Source organism: Pelobates fuscus, chromosome 3 (assembly GCF_036172605.1).
Source record: "Pelobates fuscus isolate aPelFus1 chromosome 3, aPelFus1.pri, whole genome shotgun sequence".
Lineage (NCBI taxonomy): Eukaryota > Metazoa > Chordata > Amphibia > Anura > Pelobatidae > Pelobates > Pelobates fuscus.
In genome coordinates this window covers 170,809,362-170,835,893 of record NC_086319.1, presented here as the reverse complement: position 1 = coordinate 170,835,893, position 26,532 = coordinate 170,809,362, and the positions used below count along the sequence as shown (strand labels likewise).

General features: G+C 46.6%; 1 protein-coding gene across 1 annotated transcript in view; it reads right to left on the bottom strand.

The window, feature by feature from the left end:
* Positions 1-26,137, bottom strand: part of NINJ2 (ninjurin 2) — a 91,935-nt gene extending 65,798 nt beyond the window's left edge. Inside the window, exon 1 of the mRNA XM_063447703.1 lies at positions 25,995-26,137. Coding sequence (XP_063303773.1) covers positions 25,995-26,027 — 33 coding nt within the window. The 5' untranslated portion in view covers positions 26,028-26,137. The remainder of the gene's footprint in view (positions 1-25,994) is intronic.
* Positions 26,138-26,532: the final 395 nt, after the last annotated feature.

Genomic DNA, 26,532 nt, shown 5'->3' with positions numbered 1-26,532 from the left:
AAGTCCTGTCACTTAGACAGAACGCCGGCAAAACTGCCGAATTGCATCCTAACAGAATGAGAAGAGTTTCTCCATTGGTGTTAGGATGCAATTCGGTACTTTGTTCGGATCGGAATTTCATTCAAATGAATGAAACTCCGATCCTATTCATTGCTGTGGCTGCATCTTGCAGCCGCTTAGTAGATAACTCCCTAATTCCCACGGTATCAGGGAGCTATCTACTAAAAGGCTGAAAGACCTGAATTGGTCTTGAAGCCAAATGTACTAATACTAAGTAAAGATTACTTAGTATTAGTAAATAATATGCCCCTACTCGCTATACCGCGAGTAGGGGCATGTCTAGTAAGCAGTGAGCAGCCTGTGGCTGCTCACTGTAGAAAAAATAAATAAAAAATATTGCCCCCCACCCCTAAATGACGGGTGGGGGCCGTTAAGTAAAATAAGGGAGGGAGACCTATTGTCCCCCCCCCCCGGCCCCCACCCCTGAGCGGTGGGTGGGGGCCATAAAGATAATGAGGGGGGGGACCTACTGTCCTCCCCCCCCGGCCCCCACCCCTGGGCGGCGGGTGGGGGCCATAATGTTAATAAAGGGGGGGGGGACCTACTGTCCTCCCCCCCGGCCCCCACCCCTGGGCGGCGGGTGGGGGCCATAATAGTAGTAGGGGGGGGGGACCTACTGTCCTCCCCCCCGGCCCCCACCCCTGGCCGGCGGGTGGGGGCCATAATGGTAATAAGAGGGGGGGGACCTACTGTCCTCCCCCCCCCGGCCCCCACCCCTGGGCGGCGGGTGGGGGCCATAATAGTAGTGGGGGGGGGGACCTACTGTCCTCCCCCCTGGCCCCCACCCCTGGGCGGCGGGTGGGGGCCATAATAGTAATAGGGGGGGCCTACTGTCCTCCCCCCCCAGGCCCCCACCCCTGGGCGGCGGGTGGGGGCCATAATAGTAGTAGGGGGGGGGACCTACTGTCCTCCCCCCCGGCCCCCACCCCTGGCCGGCGGGTGGGGGCCATAATAGTAATAGGGGGGGGGGGACCTACTGTCCTCCCACCCCCGGCCCCCACCCCTGGGCAGCGGGTGGGGGCCATAATAGTAATAGGGGGGGGGGGACCTACTGTCCTCCCCCCCCCAGGCCCCCACCCCTGGGCGGCGGGTGGGGGCCATAATAGTAGTAGGGGGGGGGGGGACCTACTGTCCTCCCCCCCGGCCCACACCCCTGGCCGGCGGGTGGGGGCCATAATAGTAATAGGGGGGGGGGACCTACTGTCCTCCCACCCCCGGCCCCCACCCCTGGGCGGCGGGTGGGGGCCATCATAGTAATAAGGGGGGGGGGGCCTACTCCCCCCCCCCCCCGGCCCCCACCCCTGGGCGGCGGGTGGGGGCACTAAGTAAATCCCCCCCCCCATCAAGGTGACTAGGGGTGCCCAAGCCCCTAGTCACCCACCCCCCACCCAAATAAAAAATGCCCCTACCTACCCCCCTCACCCTAAAAAATAGTGAGGGGGGAATAAAATTGCTAACCTGTAAAGTAAAATTAAACTTACCATTCGACGTCTTCTTTTTTCTAAAATCTTCATTTTTCAGCCCCAAAAAAGGCCAAATAAAAAACCATCATAGCCGTCGAACTAAAAATAAAATAAAAAACCCGAGCGCAAAAAAAAAAAACCTGACGAAAAAGAAAAAACCCGAGCGCACAAAAAAATAATCCATCTTCACCCATGGAGGGCTCCGCGCAGACTGAGCTTTATAAGCCTTGCCCCGCCCTGCAATTAGCCTAAGAACACTCTGATTGGTGGGTTTAAGCCAATCAGAGTGCTCTTTGTCATTTTACAAGCGTGGGAAAGTTCTTTGGAATTTTCCCACGCTTGTAAAATGACACAGAGCACTGTGATTGGATGGCTTGAAATCCATCCAATCACAGTGCTCTGTGTCATTTTACAAGCGTGGGAAAATTCTTTGGAACTTTCCCACGCTTGTAAAATGACACAGAGCACTGTGATTGGATGGCTTGAAATCCATCCAATCACAGTGCTCTGTGTCATTTTACAAGTGTGGGAAAGTTCTTTGGAATTTTCCCACGCTTGTAAAATGACACAGAGCACTGTGATTGGATGGCTTGAAATCCATCCAATCACAGTGCTCTGTGTCATTTTACAAGCGTGGGAAAATTCTTTGGAACTTTCCCACGCTTGTAAAATGACACAGAGCACTGTGATTGGATGGATTTCAAGCCATCCAATCACAGTGCTCTGTGTCATTTTACAAGCGTGGGAAAGTTCCAAAGAATTTTCCCACGCTTGTAAAATGACACAGAGCACTGTGATTGGATGGATTTCAAGCCATCCAATCACAGTGCTCTGTGTCATTTTACAAGCGTGGGAAAGTTCCAAAGAATTTTCCCACGCTTGTAAAATGACACAGAGCACTGTGATTGGATGGCTTGAAATCCATCCAATCACAGTGCTCTGTGTCATTTTACAAGCGTGGGAAAGTTCCAAAGAATTTTCCCACGCTTGTAAAATGACACAGAGCACTGTGATTGGATGGATTTCAAGCCATCCAATCACAGTGCTCTGTGTCATTTTACAAGCGTGGGAAAGTTCTTACTTTCCCACGCTTGTAAAATGACACAGAGCACTGTGATTGGATGGATTTCAAGCCATCCAATCACAGTGCTCTGTGTCATTTTACAAGCGTGGGAAAATTCCAAAGAACTTTCCCACGCTTGTAAAATGACAAAGAGCACTCTGATTGGCTTAAACCCACCAATCAGAGTGTTCTTAGGCTAATTGCAGGGCGGGGCAAGGCTTTATAAGCCTTGCCCCGCCCTGCGGAGCTCAGTCTGCGCGGAGCCCTCCATGGGTGAAGATGGATTATTTTTTTTGTGCGCTCGGGTTTTTTCTTTTTCGTCGGGTTTTTTTTTTTGCGCTCGGGTTTTTTATTTTATTTTTAGTTCGACGGCTATGATGGTTTTTTATTTGGCCTTTTTTGGGGCTGAAAAATGAAGATTTTAGAAAAAAGAAGACGTCGAATGGTAAGTTTAATTTTACTTTACAGGTTAGCAATTTTATTCCCCCCTCACTATTTTTTAGGGTGAGGGGGGTAGGTAGGGGCATTTTTTATTTGGGTGGGGGGTGGGTGACTAGGGGCTTGGGCACCCCTAGTCACCTTGATGGGGGGGGGGGGATTTACTTAGTGCCCCCACCCGCCGCCCAGGGGTGGGGGCGGGGGGAGGACAGTAGGTCCCCCCCCATTATCGTTATGGCCCCCACCCGCCGCCCAGGGGTGGGGGCCGGGGGGGGGGAGGACAGTAGATCCCCCCCCCCCTTGTTACTGTTATGGCCCCCACCCGCCGCCCAGGGGTGGGGGCCGGGGGGTGGAGGACAGTAGGTGTCCCCCCCCCCTTATTACTATTATGGCCCCCACCCGCCGTCCAGGGGTGGGGGCCGGCGGGGGAGGACAGTAGGTCCCCCCCCCCCTACTACTATTATGGCCCCCACCCGCCGCCCAGGGGTGGGGGCCTGGGGGGGGGAGGACAGTAGTTCCCCCCCCCCTATTACTATTATGGCCCCCACCCGCCGCCCAGGGGTGGGGGCCGGGGGGTGGAGGACAGTAGGTCCCCCCCCCCCCCTTATTACTATTATGGCCCCCACCCGCCGTCCAGGGGTGGGGGCCGGCGGGGGAGGACAGTAGGTCCCCCGTCCCCCCCTTATTACCCTTTTTTTTTTTTTTTTTTTTTACAGTGAGCAGCCACAGGCTGCTCACTGTTTAGTGGACATGCCCCTACTCGCGGTATAGCGAGTAGGGGCATTGGGGAGATTTGAATCTCCCTTATGCTATTATGGGGGTCATATTGACCCCCATAGAGTGAGGGGAGGACCTGGGGGGCTAATGAAGTGGTGGGGAGCACTGCTCCCTGCTGCTTCTGTCTTTACATAATGCATGGAGGGAGCTGCACGCCGGTAACTCCCTCCTTGTAATAAACCGAACAAACAAACGAACACTGATTCACAGTGTTAGTTTGTTCGTCTGATTTTTTCTATTCATTCATTCGTCTGTCTGATGAATGAATGAATAGGTGAAATTCCCGTTCGCATGTCCAGATGTTTCACTGGGCATGTGCGGGAATCTCACAGTCTGTGTAGTGTGGGTAGATGACGTGTCCCACAGGGACTTCACCTACCCACACAAAGATGGCGGCGCCCTGAATATAGATCGGGGCAGAAAATAAAGAATAAAAAATAGGTAATGTGGGGGGCATAGGGGCATTTGGGGATGACTAGGGGGTCGATTGGATGTAGTTGAGGCGGGAGGGGGGTTAAAAAAAAAACGGAATTCGGCATGACAGTGCCGCTTTAAGAAGAGCCAGGTGGAAATTGAATATATGAGGAGACTCATAAGGCAATCAGTATGACAATGGGTTTGTATGGAGGGAAGAAAAAAGTGGGGGACCTGGGATAGAGACGTGGGGAGAGGTTGCGTGTAAAGACTGGGTCTGGGAAGATAAAAGTCACATAGTGACAATCAGAAAAATACTCCACATTACACATCCTGCTCAAATACAACAATGTATACACACACAATGACACAGAGTAAAATACAACCCTGCCACACCCAACCAGCTTCAACCCATCACTGCGTTGATACAGAACAGAGCACCGACCCCATTGGAACAGTTCCAATACCACCAAGTGAAAACATACTATGGGTCCCTAACTGGCCGAGGACAGATACACAGTTCGAGATGCTTTGTGCCAGGAGGGAATAAGTCTCAAAGGGCATCTCTACCATGTACACACTGCTTATGTCCAACAGAGGTGAAATAACACTCGGGTACACAAGTAGATGGGAGAGGGAAACAGGAGTCACCCTCTGAGATCAGGATTGGGAAAAAAATTTAACGATCACCCACAAATGCTCCATTCGCTCCAGGAAATGAACTACAAGTTGCTAACATTCTGGTACCGGACGCCAGCCGTCCTAACCGAATGAACGCAGATAACTTACGCGAATGCTGGTGATGTAGACGGGTCGGGGGTACCAGCCTCCACATATGGTGGTCCGGCCCTGCTATTGCCCCCTACTGGAAGATGATACATACTAAAATACAAGAAATCACAAGCACTACCCTAGCATTTCAACCTCTGACCATGCTGTTGCACCACACCACAACAAGATTGAAACCCTACAAACAATCACTGACCCTCCCACTGCTAACCGCAGCTAAATCCCTGATCCCAGTACATTGGAAAAGGATGGATGTCCCCACCCTCCATCAATGGGTAACCAAGGTCAATGAAATACACAATAAGAAGTCTTTGACAGCAGCCCTATGGGGACGCACGTAGAAGTGTGTGCAAACCTCGATCCCCTGGCTCTTATACATCTCTGGGCAGGGCCGGACTGGGACACCGGGATACCGGGAAATTTCCTGGTGGGCCGCAGCAGGCTGGGGCTGGGCTGACAGCCCTAATGATCATTATCATAAATCCTCCCCTCGGACTGTGCCAGCCTGTCAGTCCGAGTGAGGAGGGAGGAACTGGGGGCTGGTGTGGCTGCCAGTGGCCGCAGGGAGACCTGTTAGTCTCCCTGCTGTCACGGTAATCTACCCCAACACCCAAGAATAGTCCAACTATAGGCAAGAAAACAAGATACGTCTTACCGGGCCTTAGAATGGCCGGACTTGACGAGGACAGGAGAAGACAGAGTCAAGAACGAGCCGAGGTCAAGGGAACAGAGAGACAGCGTAAACTAGAACTAGCCAAGGACTGGTACACAGGAGAGGAAACCGGCGAACAAGACAAAGCAGGGATAAAGAGAAAACGGAGTCAGGAACAAAGCCAAGGTCAAGCACGAAAAAACCCCAAATGAACGATAGAAGCACTAAAGGGAACTGAATCAGAAACCACGATAGGGCAGGGAGCTAAGGGAAAGGTGAGTATAAATACCTATTAGTTGAATTTGATTGGCCCTTGTCATATCCACGCCCCCAAAACGTGAGAGTATGGGGAATGTGGAATGACATGGGCCAATGAGAGACCTTTTCATTTTTTGCTCCCACTGTCCCTTTAAATGCGCGCCCGCAATGCGCGGCGCGCTCCCAGTACCAGGCGCATCATGTGGCCGCTTCTCGTTGTCAGTGCACGCCTCCCCTTCAGTTGCAGGACGGCGTGCGGTGGAGAAGGAGGACCTTGCCCGGCCCCTGGAGAGGGTAAGTATCGCTACACCCGCACAGTCTAAAACTATTTTGCCCGCATGCCCCAGCCCCACAGGGAAGCTCCGACTCCTGCACACAAGCTCCGCCCCCACGCACGTTGCTGGAAAGCTGTCCACCGGACCAACAGGAAACTAAAAGGTATTTACCTTTATACAGCCCCCTACCCACCATTCAGACCCCCTACACCCACCATACAGCCCCCCCTCACAGACAGTCCCCCTACCCACTATACAGCCCACATACCCCCTACCCACATCACAGCCCCCTTACCCACCTCACAGTCCCCCTACCCACCTCAAAGTCCCCCTAACCACTACATAGTCCCCCTAACCACTACACAGCCCCCCTACCCACTCACAGTCCCCCTACCCACTCACAGCCCCCTACCCACTCAGTCCCCGTACCCACCTTACAGAACACCATACAGCCCCCCTACCCACCTCACAGTCCCCCTACCCACCTCACAATCTACTGATTATACAGCCCCACTACCCATTATACAGTCCCACTACACATTTTACAGCCCCCTACCCATGTCACAGTCCCCCTACCACCCAATACAGCCCCCTACCCACCTCACAGCCCCCCTACTTACATCACAGCCCCTGCTACCCACCTCACAGTTCCCTTACCCATCATACAGCCCCCTACCCACTCACAACCCCCGTACCCACCTTACAGAACTCTTACCCACCATACAGTCCCCCTACCCACCATACGGCCCCCCTAGCCACTATACGGCCCCCTTACCCACTATACAGCCCCCCTACCCATTCACAGTCCCCCCTACCCACCATACAGAACCCCTACCCACCTCACAGTACCGCATCCAGCTTACAGCCCTCCTACCCACCATATTAGAAATATATACATACCAATAATATGTAAGGCATATCTTGTATATGTATGCATGTCTTGCCACCCCAGATGATTGAGTAATATATACACACATATTATATATATATATATATATATATATATATATATATTACTAAATCATCTAGCGTGGAAACACGTAACCGTACGTATTACATGTGACAATACATGGCACAGTGACTTATGGGGCCGGCATAGATTTTTTCCAGGGCTGCTTTGTATCCCCAGTCCGGCCCTGTCTCTGGGGCCCGTACGGGAGGGCAAGCCCAATAGGGATCCTCAAATGATGGGGGGGGAGGGGCCGGGGTGCGGCAGGGTGTGGGGACGGAGGAAGGCAGCTACAAACAAACTCTCCTCAATTCTTCTCTACCATTTCCCCCCCTCTCTTCACCCGTTTTCTCCTCTCCAGCTGTTTCTCCCCTATCATTGACCTCCCCCTTACCCTGACCCCTTTCTGCGTTATTCGCACTTTATCGCTCTCTCAACTTGTATAACATTTAGCACAAAGACTGATAGGGAAGGTTAACTGTGGCGAAACCGACCTCGCCACGTGTCCTTGGAGGGGGCTGATTGCCCGCCTCTTGCCTTTGGACTATGGACCAGACTTTATGGGAATGTAATACCCCAGATAGCTATACCATGGAGCCTATTCATATAATGAAAGACTATGGGAAAGACTTTAGCTCCATGGCAATTGTACTGTGTGAATAGGATCTGCGCGCTATTCGGTAGTTTTATGAGCTCAGATCCCAGCTATCTGGGGATATGTGAAATGTCTGTGTGTTATGGATAAAAAGTAACTTTCTGTATTTTAAAGTGTTTCATGTCTTTCTGTAACCATGTGGTTAATGGAGTCTGTCTCTGTGCTGGAGATAATTAGATTACTTCTCCAGCACAGAGAAGGCTCTGTAAAAAACAGTCTGAGCTGGAAAGCCAGGGGTTTTAAAAGATACTTTACTAACTTTTGAACCCCTGGTCTGATCCATGCCATTTTGTTCCCCTGAATGGATTGATTGTGGATATGTATTTTTATGTGAATGTGATGTATGGTTTTAGAGTTAGGAAAGTTGTGTAAAAGTATATTTTAAACTGCATGCATAATGGGATTATGTGTCACACTAAGGGGAGGGGATGTGTGGGAGGTAACATCTATGTCATTGGTTCTTTTATGCCTCCCCCTGGGTGTGGCCTGTATGTGTGAGTTGGAAATAAAAGCCAGGCTGGGTGTCCCAGTCCAGAGTTCCTGCTTAACCCTCAAAGCGATGTGTCGTCTCGTTCTTTGGGGGAATTGGATTGTATGCTGACTGCCAGGAGTGTAAGCCGATGTCTGCTTTTCTTGTTCAGCTGTTCCAGTGCTCGTGTGGTTCCAGTCGGGAGAACGGTGTTTGCAGTAGCTGCCTGTGCATCTGGAAAGGGGGATATCGCCTAAACTGGGTTTTATCCTCTTGTAAGGGAAACGGTCCGTTACATTAACTAGTCAACGACTAAACCTGCAGCTACAAACGTACCTGAAACTAAGGGATGAGGACCCAGCCCCCTGTTAGGGATATGCACCATGTCTGCAAAGGCAAGACCTAGCGTAACCAATGCAACCATTGACACCTGTAGACAAACACAGAATAACACGCATGCAAAACATTTCCTAGAGACGAGACAGCGAACAAAGACCACAAACGCCCTTTAGGTGAAAATAAGTTTTGTATTATTTCGACCAATAAGCACATGGTTACGGAAATGTGTCTATGCTATCCGAGGCCTAAACGCGGTGTCATTGCGAATATACTTGTACTATGCTGATATCCTGTGCTGAAAAGAAAACAATGTAAAATGATGACACAAGATGTTAATGAATATTGTCAAAAAATAAATAAATGCAACCCAGCATACACACAATAGCACGTCTTACAATTACTTTCATGGATTCACTCACACACTACAAATATATTTACTAAAACTCTACATGTGCACACATTAATATTGCACACATGTATGTACAGTTGCAAGAAAAAGTATGTGAACCCTTTGGGACCATATGGATTTCTGCACAAATTGGTCATAAAATGTGATCTGATCATCATCTAAGTCACAACAATAGACAATCACAGTCTGCTTAAACAAATAACACACAAAGAATGAAATGTTGCCATGTTTTTATTGAACACACCATGAAAACATTCACAGTGCAGATGGAAAAAGTATGTGAACCCTTGGATTTAATAACTGGTTGAACCTCCTTTGGCAGCAATAACTTCAACCAAACGTTTCCTGTAGTTGCAGATCAGACGTGCACAGGGCCAGATTAAGAGCCCAGTGGGCCTGGAGCTGACAATTATGATGGGCCTAATTACAGAATCCTATCGACCAAAAACACTAAAACAACCATACCTCCCAAGCGTCATGTATCTGATGGAGATGGTGTTGGAGGGAAAGGATGCAGCTATACGAAAACACATACTCTATGCTAATCTCTCTCTAATTTATGCTTTCATCTGTCAAGTAAATCCATACCCCCTAATAGCAGTGTTCAGTGAAGCAGCAAGTCAATGGGCGTGGTAAAATGGTGGGCCACTGTCGCGAATCATGTGACCACACCTGCCAAAAGGGGTGAACATGCCCAAAAAGGGGGCATGTTTGTCCAAAGAATTGGAAGGCCAGCCTGGCATGAATGCATGTCAGGTTGCCAGCCAATCAGGCAGGCTGTCCAACTAAGGGCATACTATGCAGGCAGCACCCTGAGCTTGGCATAAATGCGTCAAATGATGCGCCTACTCCACGCTTTCTAAGGACTGTCCCCTAGCACTCACATGTCCACTTGTCTCCTTATCATCTTACTAACAGGCAGAAGTTCCTGGTATATAGTCTGGGACAGAGTAAAGGTGAAGGTAGTGAGTGTAGAATAAAGGGGACATGCCACAGTGTTAAAGAAATCAAAGTCTGCATTACCTAAACTAATTTTATTGTCAGCCAGTCCACACAAGTTTTGTTGCCATACATCCCTCTTAAGCTTCCAAACTTAAAGGGACCCTATAGTCACCAGAACAACTACAGCTTATTGTATTTGTTCTGGTAAGTAGAATCATTCCCTTCAGGCTTTTTGCATTATACACTGTCCACTAGCCCCTCCTTAGATGGCTGCTAGAGGTGCTTCTTGGGGCAGTACTGCCTAGTGTGCAGCACTGCCACTCAGTGTCTCCACCCTCTGCATGCAGACACTGAACTTTCCTCATAGAGATGCTGATTGGCAAGGGCTATGTTTGACTTGTGCTGGCTCTGCCCCTGATCTGCCTAGTTGACAGTCTCAGCCAATCTTTGGGGGAAGCATTGTAATTTGCTCAGACCACCACTTCTGATGATGTCAGTTCAGAGGCAGAGCCAGCATCTGCAGACTTGAATACAAGTAAGATTTTACTATATTTAGGGAGGCAAGGGGGGCTAGATGGTGTTTTTTTTTACATAATAGGATCAGAAATACATGATTGTGTTCCTGACCCTATAGTGTTCCTTTAAGCAAAAGTATGTGAAGAGTAGTTAGAGTTGCCACCTTTGGAAAAGGGACACTGATGACACTGGCTGGGAGACATGGGGACGCTGGGAGACATGGGGACTCTGAGACACTAGGGACACTGAGAGACATGGGGACACAGACACTAGGAGACTAGCGGAAATTGGGATCCATGTGGACACTGGGACACTAGGGACACTAGCTGGGGAACATGGGGACACTGGTAGACATGGGGACACTGTGTCCCTAGTGTCTTGATGTCCCAATGTCTCAGTGTCTCCCTATGTCTCACAGCGTCCCCATGTGTCTCAGCGTCCCCATGTCTCACAGTGTCCCCTAGTGTCTCAGTGTCCCCATGTTTTCCAGTGTCCACAAGTATCTGTGTCCCCAGGTCTCCCTGTGTCCCCTAGTGTCTGTGTCCCCTAGTGTCTCAGTGTCCCCATGTCTCCCTGCTGCCTTTCCCCCATCCCTCACTTACCTGAGCTGCTGTCTGGACTCTCTGTGCTGTGTAGCTGCTCCCCCATGGATCAGTGAGTAGTAGAGAGAGGCAGGGATATGCTGTAACTTCATATCCCTGCCTCTCTCCACACACAGTGTATATCCCTACTGGCCGGTGCTGGTATTGCAGAGTGGGGACTCTGAGACACTAGGGACACTGAGAGACATGGGGACACAGACACTAGGAGACTAGCGGAAATTGGGATCCATGTGGACACTGGGACACTAGGGACACTAGCTGGGGAACATGGGGACACTGGTAGACATGGGGACACTGTGTCCCTAGTGTTTTGATGTCCCAATGTCTCAGTGTCTCCCTATGTCTCACAGCGTCCCCATGTGTCTCAGCGTCCCCATGTCTCACAGTGTCCCCTAGTGTCTCAGTGTCCCCATGTTTTCCAGTGTCCACAAGTATCTGTGTCCCCAGGTCTCCCTGTGTCCCCTAGTGTCTGTGTCCCCTAGTGTCTCAGTGTCCCCATGTCTCCCTGCTGCCTTTCCCCCATCCCTCACTTACCTGAGCTGCTGTCTGGACTCTCTGTGCTGTGTAGCTGCTCCCCCATGGATCAGTGAGTAGTAGAGAGAGGCAGGGATATGCTGTAACTTCATATCCCTGCCTCTCTCCACACACAGTGTATATCCCTACTGGCCGGTGCTGGTATTGCAGAGTAATTTCCGTTTATACTGAGAAACATACCTGCATTTGTATTTCCGGAATTATTGCAATACCTGCACAGCCAGGCAGCCTCAAATACCAGCTGTGCCAGTAAAATACCAGTCAGGTGGCAAACCTAAGAGTAGTGTGTAAAAAAAAAAAAATTTTTTAAATGGGCCTATTCCATGGGCCTGGGCCTGGAGCTGCAGCTCCATCAGCCCCTATGTTAATTCGGCCCTGGACGTGCACAACGGTCAGGAGTAATTCTTCACCATTCCTCTTTACAGAACTGTTTCAGTTCAGCAATATTCTTGGGATGTCTGGTGTGAATCGCTTTCTTGCGGTCATGCCACAGCATCTCAATCGGGTTGAGGTCAGGACTGGGCCACTTCAGAAGGCGTATTTTCTTCTGTTTAAGCCATTCTGTTGTTGATTTACTTCTATGCTTTGGGTCATTGTCCTGTTGCAACACCCATCTTATATTGAGCTTCAGCTGGTAGACAGATGGCCTTAAGTTCTCCTGCAAAATGTCTTGATAAACTTGGGAATTAATTTTTCCTTCGATGATAGCAATCCGTCCAGGCCCTGACGCGGCAAAGCAGCCCCAAACCATGATGCCCCCACCACCATATTCACAGTTGGAATAAGGTTTTGATGTTGGTATGCTTTTTCGCCACACATAGTGTTGTGTGTTTCTTCCAAACAACTCAACTTTGGTTTCATCTGTCCACAGAATATTTTGCCAGTACTGCTGTGGAACATCCAGGTGCTCTTGTGCAAACTGTAAACGTGCAGCAATGTTTTGTTTGGACAGCAGTGGCTTCCTCTGTGGTATCCTCCCATGAAATCCATTCTTGTTTAGTGTTTTACGTATTGTAGATTTGCTAACAGGGATGTTAGCATTTGCCAGTGACTTTTGTAAGTATTTAGCTGACACTCTAGGATTCTTCTTCACCTCATTGAGCAGTCTGCGCTGTGCTCTTGCAGTCATCTTTACAGGACGGCCACTCCTAGGGAGAGTAGCAGCAGTGCTGAACTTTCTCCATTTATAGAAATTTGTCTTACCATGGACTGATGAACAGCAAGGCTTTTGGAGATACTTTTAAAACCCTTTCCAGCTTTATGCAAGTCAACAATTCTTAATCGTAGGTCTTCTGAGAGCTCTTTTGTGCGAGGCATTATTCACATCAGGCAATGCTTCTTGTGAAAAGCAAACCCAGAACTGGTGTGTGTTTTTTATAGGGCAGGGCAGCTGTAACCAACACCTCCAATCTCATTTCATTGATTGGACTCCAGTTGGCTGACATCTCACTCCAATTAGCTCTTGGAGATGTCATTAGTCTAGGGGTTCACATACTTTTTCCACCTGCACTGTGAATGTTTACATGGTGTGTTCAATAAAAAAATGGCAACATTTCATTCTTTGTGTGTTATTAGTTTAAGCAGACTGTGATTGTCTATTGTTGTGACTTAGATGATGAACAGATCACATTTTATGACCAATTTGTGCAGAAATCCATATCATTCCAAAGGGTTCACATACTTTTTCTTGCAACCGTATTTGAATTCACAAACATCTGAAAATACCTTACTGCATTACAAATGCATTGACACTCTGCAAAAATATACTCCGCATCCACACACTGTATACAAAAGCACTGCTGTATACCAGCACTACACACAAATGCACACCCGCAGTTATGCATTAATGTTCCCCCCGAATACATATCTGTCATGGCTTACCTTAGTGGCAGTCCGGTATGCAGATATTTGTGCTCATCCTTGCAATTAAACACAGGCCAAGGTGGTCAGGTAAGAACTCACCTGGTCTGTGAGTCTGTGAACGGGGGCTGTGCAGGATAATGCTCCAAGTCGTAGTACAGATACGGACATAAGCAGGAGAATCGTTGTGGGTAAGCCAAAGGTCAGAGGGTGCCAGAAGTCAGGATAAACGAGGGTAAATCTTTGGCGGCAATCTCAAGCATAGTTTCAGATAATCCCTTTTAAAATACAGAGATTAACCCACTGTTAGTCCAGTCTACCTCGGAAGCTAGGGTTTGAAATTCTATGGCATATTCCGAGATAGACCGGTTCCCTTGTCTGATATGAATTAGGGCAGTAGAGGTGTCCTCCTCTCTGCCTAAAGGTTCAAACATAAGTTTGAATTCCGTAATAAAGTCCTGGTAATTGTGTGCCACACTTCTATTACTCAGCCATAATTGATTGGCCCAAGCTAAAGCTTTACCTTTTAATTGATTCATCAGGTAACCAATTTTAGCTCTGTCTGTGGGAAAAGACCCGATGAGGCCTCAAAATGATACTTTATTTGGTTAAGGAATCCCTGTTATTCTTGGAAATTACCATCAAAAGTTTTTGGAGGTTTGGTTGTTGTCTAATCTGTAGACAGTTCTCTATCTTGTGGCAGGAGATTGTATTTTTGAAATCTGAGATTTGTAAATTATCTGGTAAACAAACTCAGGCTGGAACTGCTGCAAAGCCACTGTCGCAGATACATACTAGGAATGGCAGATGGATTACTGTAGGATCTGGTAGACTTAGAGTTGTGGATAAAAGGTATATTGCACAGTCTGTTTCTCTACATAATTCATTTTCTGCACTTTCAGAGTGTAATGGTGTCATGGAGACAGGCACTGAGGGTAGTGGTGTTGTGCAGAGAGGCACTGAGGCTAGTGGTGTTGTGCAGAGAGGCACTGAGGCTAGTGGTGTTGTGCAGAGCGGCACTGAGGCTAGTGGTGTTGAGAGAGGCATTGAGGCTAGTGGTGTTGTGGAGAGAGGCATTGAGGCTAGTGGTGTTGTGCAGAAAGGCACTGAGGCTAGAGGTGTTGTGGAGAGAGGCACTGAGGCTAGTGGTGTTGTGGAGAGAGGCACTGAGGCTAGTGGCGTTGTGGAGAGAGGCATTGATGCTAGTGGTGTTGTGCAGAGAGGCACTGAGGCTAGTGGTGTTGTGGAGAGAGGCACTGAGGCTAGTGGTGTTGTGCAGAGAGGCACTGAGGCTAATGGTGTTGTGCAGAGAGGCACTGAGGCTAGTGGCGTTGTGCAGAGAGGCACTGAGGCTAGTGGTGTTGTGCAGAGAGGCACTGAGGCTAGTGGTGTTGTGCAGAGAGGCATTGAGGCTAGTGGTGTTGTGCAGAGAGGCACTGAGGCTAGTGGTGTTGTGGAGAGAGGCACTGAGGCTAGTGGTGTTGTGGGGAGAGGCATTGAGGCTAGTGGTGTTGTGCAGAGAGGCACTGAGGCTAGTGGTGTTGTGCAGAGAGGCACTGAGGCTAGTGGTGTTGTGCAGAGAGGCTTGAAGACTATGGTGACGCCTAATAGAAAGCAGTTGTTGTTGGGGGATTCCATCATAAGAGGTGTGGAGATGGACAATGGTGGTCTTGTGAGGTGTCTTCCCGGAGCTACTGCTCACAGAGACAGGAGACGTATCTGTAATATTGTTAAGCAAGCAAAGCAGGAAGGGGAATTGGATGGACTTGTCCATTTAGGGACAAATGACTTGGCTTGCAATGAGGTTTCAGAGGTTAAGGAAGTTTTTCGTGGTTTTGCCAATGATATACGGCAGGTTGCTTCCACACTGTAATTCTCTGAAGTTCTGCCTGTGCATAACACTCAGAATGACAGGCGGATGCGTATTGGGGACACAAGGACACAAGGACGTGTGGCTTGGTGAATGGTGTCGGGAGCAAGGATTTGGCTTTATTGATCATGGTAGCTCTGTTTGTAATGGAAATAAACTGTACAAAAAAGATGGTTTGCATCTTTCTCAAAAGGGAACAAATGTTCTCAGTGAGCAGTTCAGAGGTTTTGCTAGGATGTATTTAAACTAGGAGGGGGGGGCAAAAGGGTGATAAAACATCAATCCAATTGTCCCCCAAAACAAGGACAGAAGGTGCCTGTAGCAAGTGTGTTACAAAATGATAAGCTTAGAGTGATGTCTACAAATGCTCGCAGTTTAGGGAATAAGATCCATGAACTTGTGGCAATAATGGCAACTGATAGTGTAGATTTAGTCGCTGTTACTGAGACATGGTATAATGAGAAAAATGACTGGGACATAGCAATACCAGGGTACTCTTTATATAGAAAAGACAGGGAAGGCAAGAAAGGGGGAGGGGTGGCCCTGTATGTGAAGGATAGCATAAAATCTAGCCTAATAAAGGTTAGTGATGCGAACATAGAGTCCATTTTGGTTACGTTCGAATTTGGTAATCACACAGTAACTCGTGTTATAGGCCCCCAGTACAAATTGAAAAGTTAAATAATCTACTAGTTGAAGAAATAGCTAAAATGACAATGAAGGGGGAAGTTATCATCATGGGTGACTTTAATCTTCCTGATGTGAATTGGAAAACAAAAATAGCTACTTGTGCCAGGAGCACACATATTCAAAACTCCCTACTGGGATTGTCTCTAAAACAAGTCATTGAGGGGCCAACTCATAAAGAGGCCATACTAGATTTAGTGTTAACAAATGGAGATTTGGTATCAGATATTACTGTAGGTGAAAGTTTAGGATCCAGTGATCATCAGTCAGTGTGGTTTAATATAAGAACAGTGACTGAGTCACACCACACAAAAACAAAAGTTTTAGACTTTAGAAAAACAGACTTTTCTAAAATTAGAATATGTGTAAAGGAGTCATTATCAGACTGGAGCAATTTAAATGGAGTCCGAAAGAAATGGGTTTATTTAAAAGTTGCACTACTGAAGGCAACAGAAAATTGCATTAGGCTTGTCAGTAAAAGCAAAAAATTCAAGAAACCACTGTGGTACTCCGCAGATGTGGCCAAAATAGTAAAAAACAAAAAGTTAGCATTTAGTAATTATAAAAAAAAAACAGAGTGAGGAAGACAGAATTACCTATAAGATTAGGCAGAAAGAGGCTAAGCAAGTTATAAGAGCTTTCAAATCACACACAGAAGAGAAAATAGCACAGTCAGTAAAAAAGGGGGACAAAACTTTTTTTAGATACATAAATGAGAAAAGAAAAGTAAAACAAGGATTAGTTAGATTAAAAACAAAAGAAGGAAGGTATGTAGATGAGAATAAAGGTCTAGCTGACTGTCTCAATTAATATTTTTGTTCGGTATTTACAGATGAAAATGAAGGAAAGGGACCTCAGTTAAGAAAAAGGATAATGAGTCATTTATTACACGTGAGTTTACAGAGGAAGAGGTTCTATTTCAACTGGCAAAAGTAAAGACAAATAAGTCAATGGGACCTGATGGAATACACCCAAAGCTATTAAAAGAGCTTAGTGGTGTACTAGCAAAACCATTAACAGATTTATTTAACCAACAGGAGTAGTCCCAGAAGATTGGAAGTTAGCGAATGTTGTGCCCATTCACAAGAAAGGTAATAGGGAGGAGTCGGGCAACTATAGGCCAGTAAGCCTTACTTCAGTAGTGGGGAAAGTGATGGAAACCATGTTAAAGGATAGGATTGTTGAACATCTAAAAACACATGGATTTCAAGATCAGAGACAACATGGGTTTACTTCAGGGAGATCATGCCAAACTAATCTTATTGATTTTTTTGATTGGGTAACTAAAATTATAGATCAGGGTGGTGCAGTAGACATTGCTTACCTAGATTTCAGTAAGGCTTTTGACACTGTTGCACATAGAAGGCTTATCAATAAACTGCAATCTTTGAGTTTGGATTCCAATATTGTTGAATGGGTAAGGCAGTGGCTGAGTGACAGGCAACAGAGGGTTGTAGTCAATGGAGTATATTCGAAGCTTGGGCTTGTCACCAGTGGGGTACCTCAGGGATCTGTACTTGGACCCATTCTCTTTAATATGTTTATTAGTGATATTGCAAAAGGTCTTGATGGTAAGGTGTGTCTTTTTGCGGATGATGCTAAGATATGTAACAGGGTTGATGTTCCAGGAGGGATAAGCCAAATGGCAAATGATTTAGGTAAACTAGAAAAATGGTCAGAGTTGTGGCAACTGACATTTAATATGGATAAGTGCAAGATAATGCATCTTGGACGTAAAAATCCAAGGGCAGAGTACAGAATATTTGATAGAGTCCTAACCTCAACATCTGAGGAAAGGGATTTAGGGGTGATTATTTCTGATGACTTAAAGGTAGGCAGACAATGTAATAGAGCAGCAGGAAATGCTAGCAGAATGCTTGGTTATATAGGGAGAGGTATTAGCAGTAGAAAGAGGGAAGTGCTCATGCCTTTGTACAGAACACTGGTGAGACCTCACTTGGAGTACTGTACACAGTACTGGAGACCATATCTTCAGAAGGATATTGATACCTTAGACATAGGCGTGCGCAGCCTGTTGCATTAGGGTGTGCACCCTAAAGCACAAACACACACGCCGCGTGTATATGTATTTTTATATACACACACACATATATAATATTCAATGTTACCCAGCACACACACTCAAAAACTTGAAAAAATGCCGGGTGCTTACAAAGCCATAGCCACAAAATTATAATAAGTAATAAATGTAGGCTCGCACTCACGGTCTGTAGATAGATAAAATTTCTTGTTTATTTCAATTCATTAAAATATAGTTGCTGCCATCATCATCAACGTTTCAGCCACTCCTGTGGCTTTCATCAGGACCAATTCAGCATAAACACATATATATATATACATACACACAGACAAATACAAGTATACGTAGGTGCAGTGTATGTGTGATTGTGAGCTGAGCTGTGCAGTGTGTGTGATTGTGAGCGGTGCAGCGTGTAAGGGGTGCAGTGTGTGTGATTGCGAGGGGTACAGTGTGGTGTAATTGTGAAGGGTGCAGTGTGTGTGATTGTGAGGGGTACAGTGTATATAATTGTAAGGGGTACAGTTTGTGTAATTGTGAGGGATTCAGTGTGTGTGGGGTACAGTGTGTATGATTGTGAGGGGTGCACTGTGTGGGCGACAGGGGTTAGGAGGGTGGAGGGGCAGCAACAGGGGTTGGGGGGGTAGAGGGACAGGAGGTGGGGGGGTGGAGGGGCAGTGACAGGAGGTAGCGGGGATAGACGGTTAGTGACAGGGGTTAGGGGGTAGTAACAGGGGTTAGGGGTGGTAGAGGGGTAGTGACGGGTTAGGGGGATAGAGGGGTAATGACAGGGGTTGGGGATAGAGGGGTAATGACAGGGGTTGGGGGAGTGGATGGGCAGTAACAGGGGTTAAGGGGGTTGGAGAGGCATTGATATGGGTTAGGGGGGTAAAGGGGCAGTGACAGGGGTTAGGGGGGTAGAGTGGTGTGACAGGGGTTGGGGGTAGAGGGGTAGTGACAGGGGTTGGGGGTAGTGACAGGGGTTAGGGGGTAGAGGGGCAGTGAACGGGGTTGGGGTAGAGGGGTAGTGACAGGGGTTGGGGGGGTAGAGACAGGAGTTAGGGGGGTAGAGGGGCAGTGACTGGGGTTGGGGGTTGGAGAGGCAGTGACATGGGTTAGGGGGTAGAGGGAAAGTGACAGGGGTTAGGGGGTTAGAGGGGTAGTGACAGGGGTTATGGGGGTAGTGACAGGGTTAGGGAGGTAGAGGGGTAGTGACAGGGGTTAGAGGGGTAGTGAAAGGGGTTAGGGGTAGTGAAAGGGGTTAGAGGGGTAGTAACAGGGGTTAAGGGGGTAGTGACAGGGGTTAGAGGGTTAGTGACAGGGGTTAGGGAGTTAGGGGGTAGTGACAGGGGTTAGGGGGTAGTGACAGGGATTAGGGGGTTAGAGGGGTAGTGACAGGGGTTAGGGGGGTAGTGACAGGGGTTAGGGAGGTAGAGGGGTAGTGACAGGGGTTAGAGGGGTAGTGAAAGGGGTTAGGGGTAGTGAAAGGGGTTAGAGGGGTAGTGACAGGGGTTAGGGGGTTAGAGGGGTAGTGACTGGGGTTAGGGACAGGGGTTGGGGGGTAGTGACAGGGGTTAGGTACAGGGGTTAGAGGGGTAGTGGCAGGGGTTAGAGGGGTAGTGACAGGGGTTAGAGGGGTAGGGACAGGGGTTAGGGGGGGTGGGGGGCAGTGAGTGACGGGGGTTAGGGGGTTAGAGGGCTAGGGACAGGGGTTAGGGGGGGTATGGGTGCAGAGGCAGGGTGGGGGGGCAGTGAGTGACAGGGGGCAGAGGGGGGTTTAAATACCTGCCCTGGTGGTCCAGTGGGCGCCCTCTCTCTTCAGTCTGCAGCTCCGCCGGGAGTGAGCTGCAGACCACATGGTGAGTCTCGCGATCTCCAGGCAGAGCGTTGCCGTGGCAACGCTCTGACAGGCTGGAGATCGCGAGATACTTCAGTCTGCAGCTCACTCCCGGCGGAGCTGCAGACTGAGGATCAGGGCAGACGGACAGGAGGGGCCTCTCACCCGGCGGCATTGTGTGCACGCCGCCGGCCCCCTCCTGTGTCGGGTCCTCGGTCATAGACCGAGGACCCGACATGTTAGTCTGCCCAAAGGTAGTGCAGCACGGAGGTGTGATTAGGGTGTGCCCAGGCACACCCGGCACACCCCGTGCGCACGCCTATGACCTTAGAGAGAGTTCAAAGAAGGGCTACTAAACTGGTTCATGGATTGCAGGAAAAAACTTACCAGGAAAGGTTAAAGGATCTTACCATGTATAGCTTGGAGGAAAGACGAGACATAAAGGGAATCAACACAGTAAAGAAGGAGATTATATTTAAAAGAAGAAAAACTACCACAACAAGAGGACATAGTCTTAAATTAGAGGGACAAAGGTTTAAAAATAATATCAGGAAGTATTACTTTACTGAGAGGGTAGTGGATGCATGGAATAGCCTTCCAGCTGAAGTGGTAGAGGTTAACACAGTAAAGGAGTTTAAGCATGCGTGGGATAGGCATAAGGCTATCCTAACTATAAGATAAGGCCAGGGACTAATGAAAGTATTTAGAAAACTGGGCAGACAAGATGGGCCGAATGGTTCTTATCTGCCGTCACATTCTATTAATGACTTCTATTAAAATGCAGAGGAGGAGATAGATAGATAGATAGATAGTTGGTGTCTTGTATACTATAGACGGAGGTACATAAGGCAGAGGTGAGACAGTAGGAGCAGCCGCAAGGTTGCAGATGCGCTGTACGGGTAAGAAGCGTACTGAAGTCCTGGGTAAATTGATCATTCTCCTCTAGTTCCTTTTGCAAGCAGCTATGTGCTTACACAATTCTACAGGATCTATGGCCCTGTCGTAGTGTCAGGATTACAGTATGATCCAGCACGTAGAATTGTGTAACACAGAGGATTAATAGGTAACTTATACCGGACCTTAGAATGGCCGGACTAACGTACCAAAGAATAGTTAGGAATAGCCGAGGTCAAGGGACACAGAAAGAGACACAATGGTAAGGAAAAGCCAGGGGTCAGGGATGCCAGAAAATAGGGAAGTCAAAAACAATGCCAAAGTCAAAATACCAGATTTAAAAGAATCAATAAACGAGCTCTCGGACAACCACAAGGGAAACCACAACAGGGCTCTGATAGGCTGTAATTGGCCTTTGACCCCAAAGGCAGTTACCAGGTTCCCATTTGCATAACTGCTGTTCAGCACAAACCCTCCTGTGGATTTGATTGCTGCTCGGCACAGCTTTTCCTGTCAAGACAGTAATGTTGCTCGGCACAACTTTTCCTGTCAGAACAGTAAATGTAATTAATCACGTATTCATCCGCATATTAAAATGTGAATAATAGACCAGAAAAGAGCCGTGGAGGCAATGATACATTCAGGTGGTATAAATGGGAGAGGTCTCTTGTTCTTGTTCTGCCTCTAGGTCAAAATGCCTAGATATGGCATCAGCCTTAATGCTCTTCGGACCAGGTCTGTACATGATAATAAAGTTAAAGCGTGACAAGAACAACGACCATCTAGCTTGTCTAGAAGACAGCCTTTTAGCATCACCAATGTATGCCAAGTTTTTGTGATCCGTTATGATCAGGAGTGGATCCCTGGAGCCTACTAAAAAATGTCGCCATTCTTTCAGAGCTAGCCAACAATTCCCTGTTACCAATATCATAGTTACGTTCCACTGGTGACAACTTTCTAGAAAAGAACCCACAAGGATGCAAAGGGGTATCCTGACTCTCCTTCTGAGAAAGGACTCAGAGACGTCTACCTCTAGTATGAAGGGTTGCTAGTGTCAGGGTGTACAAAAATGTCAGCAGGAGCTAATAATTTCTTAAGTAGCTCAAAAGCTTCTTTAGCTTCTTTAGACCATATATTACAGTTGACCCCCTTACGTGTGATATTCACAGTAGAGAAAACTTTGATGAATCTCATATAGTAATTTGCAAACCCAATAAACCTTTGAATAGCTTTTAACCCATTGAGTAATGGCCAATGTAGAACTGCTTGTAGTTTACGTGGGTCCATCTGAAAACCAGAGGTCGAGATATTATAGCCCAAGAACTGAACATCCGTCTGGTCAAATAGAGATTTGTCAAGTTTGCAATAAAGCCCGTTTTTTAGCAAAGTTTGCAACACTTGTTTAACATGCCCATGATGAGTCTGGATATTGGGGGAATAAATGAGTATATCATCCAGATACACCAATTCGAAAGTATAAATGTAGTCTCGGAGGACATTAATAATGAGATCCTGAAATATCCCCCTTTAGGGGGTATAGTACTGGGTAACAGATCTATGGAGCAATCATAGGATCTGTGAGGGGGTAGCGTATCAGTGTGACTTTTATTAAACACTTCTTTAAGCTCCCTATAATGCACAGGAATTTCGGTAGACTGAGGCGTAGAAGTCGGTAGATTAACGATACCCACTCTTTTAGAAATAGGTGACATACATATCTCTTTACATTCTGTACCCATTTTTATTTCCCTTTAGCCCAATCAACACCAGGGTTATGCTTAACAAGCCATGGGAATCCAAGTATAATGGGACAAGAAGGGAAAGCAATTATCTGAAATGTGATAAGTTATTTGTGTAATACTCCTATCATGGTAGTGAGAGGTAGTGTTTCATGGGTAATTAAAGGCAGAGAGAGTGGTCTCCCATCAATGGCCTCGACGATCAGGGGTGATGCTCTCTTCTTGATGGGTAGGAAGTGTTTACTGGCAAATTGTATATCTATAAAGTTTTCTGCAGTGCTGAAGTCAATCAGGGTGTTACACATAAAAAGTATTAAACAGCAACACTAAGGAGAAATCTACGTTGGGTAGTACCAGAGGACATATACATCACACCTAAGGCCGGTCCCCTAATGGTTCTTAGGAGCGTAAGTTTTCCGGACGTATGGGAAAATAATTTCTTATGTGTCCTTTCTTGCCACAGTATAAGCAGAGGCCCTCTTTTCTCCTAAAATGTTTCTCTGCTTCTGACAGTCTCCTAACTGCATAGGTTCAGACTGTACAGAAGGGCTAGGGACAACAGGATTGGAGAATCGAGATGCTAGTGACATATTCATACGTCTGGTTCAATTGTAGTTATCTCCCTGTTCCTAAGTCGGTTATCGATACGCATCACATAAGTAATGTATTCATTTAACCTCCCTGGTAGTTCTTTGGCTGCAATTTCGTCAAGCATAGCTTCAGATAATCCCTCTGCGAATGCAGTGATTAATCCATTAGTAGTCCAGTCTACCTCAGCAGCCAAGGTGCGGAATTCTATGGCATAATCTAAGACAGAACGGTTCCCTTGTTTGATACACATTAGGGCAGTGGAAGCATTGTTTTCCCTTCCCAATGGTTCAAACGTTAATTTGAGTTCCACAAGGAATTCTTGGTAATTACGGGCAATAGTCCTATCACTCTCCCATAATGGATTGGCCCAAGCTAAGGCTCTTCCTTTCAGTTGGTTCATTGGGTACCCCATTTTAGCTCTATCCATGGGGAAGGACCCAGGTGAGGCTTCAAAATGGTACTCAATCTGATTAAGCAATCCCCGACATTCTTGAGTATTTCCTTCAAAATGCGGGGGTGGAGATAGGGAGATAGTAGGTGCCTTATACACTATAGCTGTAGGTACAGTAGGCAGAGGTGTAACTGCCGAAGGAACTTCAGGCTGTAAATGAGCCGTAAGTATTTGGAGCATATTGAAAGCCTGTGTAAATTGATCCATACAATGATCATTTTCCTCTAGCTTTCACTCGCAAGCTGCTATGTGCTGAAAATCTGCAGGATCTATGGCTGTGTCGTAATGTCAGGATTATAGTTGATCCAGCATGCAAAATTGTATAACACCTAAAGACTAAGGATAACGTCTAACCGGACCTTAGAATGGCCAGACTTAACGTACCATAGAATAGTCAAAATACTTGCCGAGGTCAGGGACACAGAATGAGACACAATGATGAGGAAAGCCAGAAGTCAAGGATACTAGAAATCAGGGAAGTCAAAACAAAGCCAAAGTCAAATACCAGAAAAAACACGCTCAGGAACAGACTCTATGAAAACCAGCTAGTGGAAACCATGTCAGGACACTGGCAAAAAGGTAATTTGGGTTTAAATAACCCTCTGTAGGCTGTAATTGGATGTCTATGACGTGACATCGCACGCACGTTGGCACCATCTTTAATGTGGGCGAAGGTAAGTTTATTATAAAATCCTGATCCGCAGTGGCTGGCGTTACTAAGAATGTCACACCCGCTGGGGACCGGAATGGAGGGAGACCGGGCAGCTGCCCGCCGTGACCAAGGTAAGTTTGAAACCTTTCTTCAGCGTGGTTTATGTGAGGCCACGCAGACAGGAGAGCCGAGAGCCGTGACAGATATACACATATCTACACATACTTATACATTTGCATCCACAGACTTACCAATGTATAAAACATCCCTGCATTTACACATTCAAATTATTTCACACATACTGGCACTACATATTCACATATACATTCACATTGACAATATATGAAAATAAAAACATGCATCCACAAATATGTTACTCATTCAAACATGCATTAAGACATATATCGCCACAATATATGGACACATATAAATACATATATATATATATATATATATATATATATATATATATATATATGTTTATTTACTGAACAGGTAATTGTGACATTCTGAAATGGGGATCACACTTTGTAGATTAAATTAACCAAGTTGGAAAATCTGTGACTCAGGTAATTTCCCAGTTTGGCTATTTTGATATTCAATTTTCAGTTTGTTGCCAATTCTCTAGTATTTATTGCTAAACAGCTTTAATGTATGGGCAAATGCATCAGCAGAATCTGTTCTAACCCTTGGGTCACAGGTTCAAATCCCGGCAGGGATGACTCAGCCCTTCATCCTTCCGAGGTAGATAAAATGAGTACTATTAAATTGGGTGATAGTAACAACCCCTGGATGTTGGGCTAAGGTAACATCCCCAGGACATACTTGGAAACCAGAGTAATCTGAATGTACCTGGTTAAATACTTTGTTATAATTATTATTCACTAAAGAATAAACTGAAAATGGAATGGCAAAATTCAGACTAAAATAGAAAAATTTATCTTGAGTGGTACATTTTTCAAAATCAGTAATTTAGCTTTCAATTCACTGTAATGCACTCTTTAGTGAATAAATCCAAGTATATTTCTATATAGCCAAAGTTTGCCCCGATTGCTCTCAGTCCGTCGAGAGAGAAAGCATGAGGGAAAGAGGGAGAGAGAGAATGGTTTGTGAACCAGTATTTTGTTTTAGTATTGACACACAACCAGCTCTGAGCTGTATAAAAATAAAAAGCACAGAGAAAGAATTGAGAAGAGGAGTGCCTGGAATTAATAGTAAGTGAAAACATAGAGGAAACTTTATAGAAACAGAGGAAAACTACAGGGTCAAGCATGGAAAATACAGCGACAAAAAAAAGTTCTACTGCTTTTCATGGGAAAAGGAAATTATTATCAAACCACATATTTTAAAGCTTTAGCTCTATATGTCCAAAAATAAATAAATCATAGAGCAACAGAGAGCCGTCGTCAGCCATTATAAAGGAAAAGGCAGCTTACAAAACTGATTGCCAGAAGATTTTTTTTTTTTCACAGCGAACAGTGAATTGAAAAAACAGACGTAACACGGTGCAAATCACATTATTATTCTGTGTGGGTGATATGAAGAAGCAGAGATTCTGAAGTTTCTGATCTGAGATGGTGAGTTCCTAGGGTCTATCTCTGCAGGGATTATCCTGCGATGGAAACCAGACACTCACTATCTTCTAAATACCAGGCTTATGAGAGACTTACAGGCTGAAATGGAATATTCTACTCAGGGACTCTAGACACCGTAAGTAGAAAGGGCAGTGAAAAGAGGGTTATCATCCTCCAGGCCCCAGGTCCACACTCACCTCCATACTGATCTGCTCCCCCTGTGAGCTCATGCCTTGCTGGCTTGTTGGCTGAGTTTTGGGGTTCTGGCTGGGAGAGGTTTTCTGGACAACTGAATGCACACACACACACACACACACGTACTATTCATCCAGCTGGAGTGAGACGCCATCCACGGCTTAGGGAGCAAGGGGGGCAGCACACACAGTTTCGTCATTGTTTGTATGTGAAAGCACTCACACATTTCATTCTTTTAGACTGCTACATTTACATTTTGCATGAGATAAAAAGTGTTTTAATAAGTACCGAAAGGAATGGTTCTGTACTGGGGGAGCATGTAGGAGCGAGTTAGACGAAATATATATTTGTCTATATATGAGGAATATGTCTCTGCTGCTCTGCCTACTTACATTTACCCAGTGCCAGTTTTACTGCAAAATGGGTGCTGAATATTCACTTTGGAAGTTATTGAAATGTGAATATTGGCATTTGGCAGCAAACTACATTGAAACACTAGCTAGTGGTACATTGTATTATTATTAACTTATGTAGGGTTTA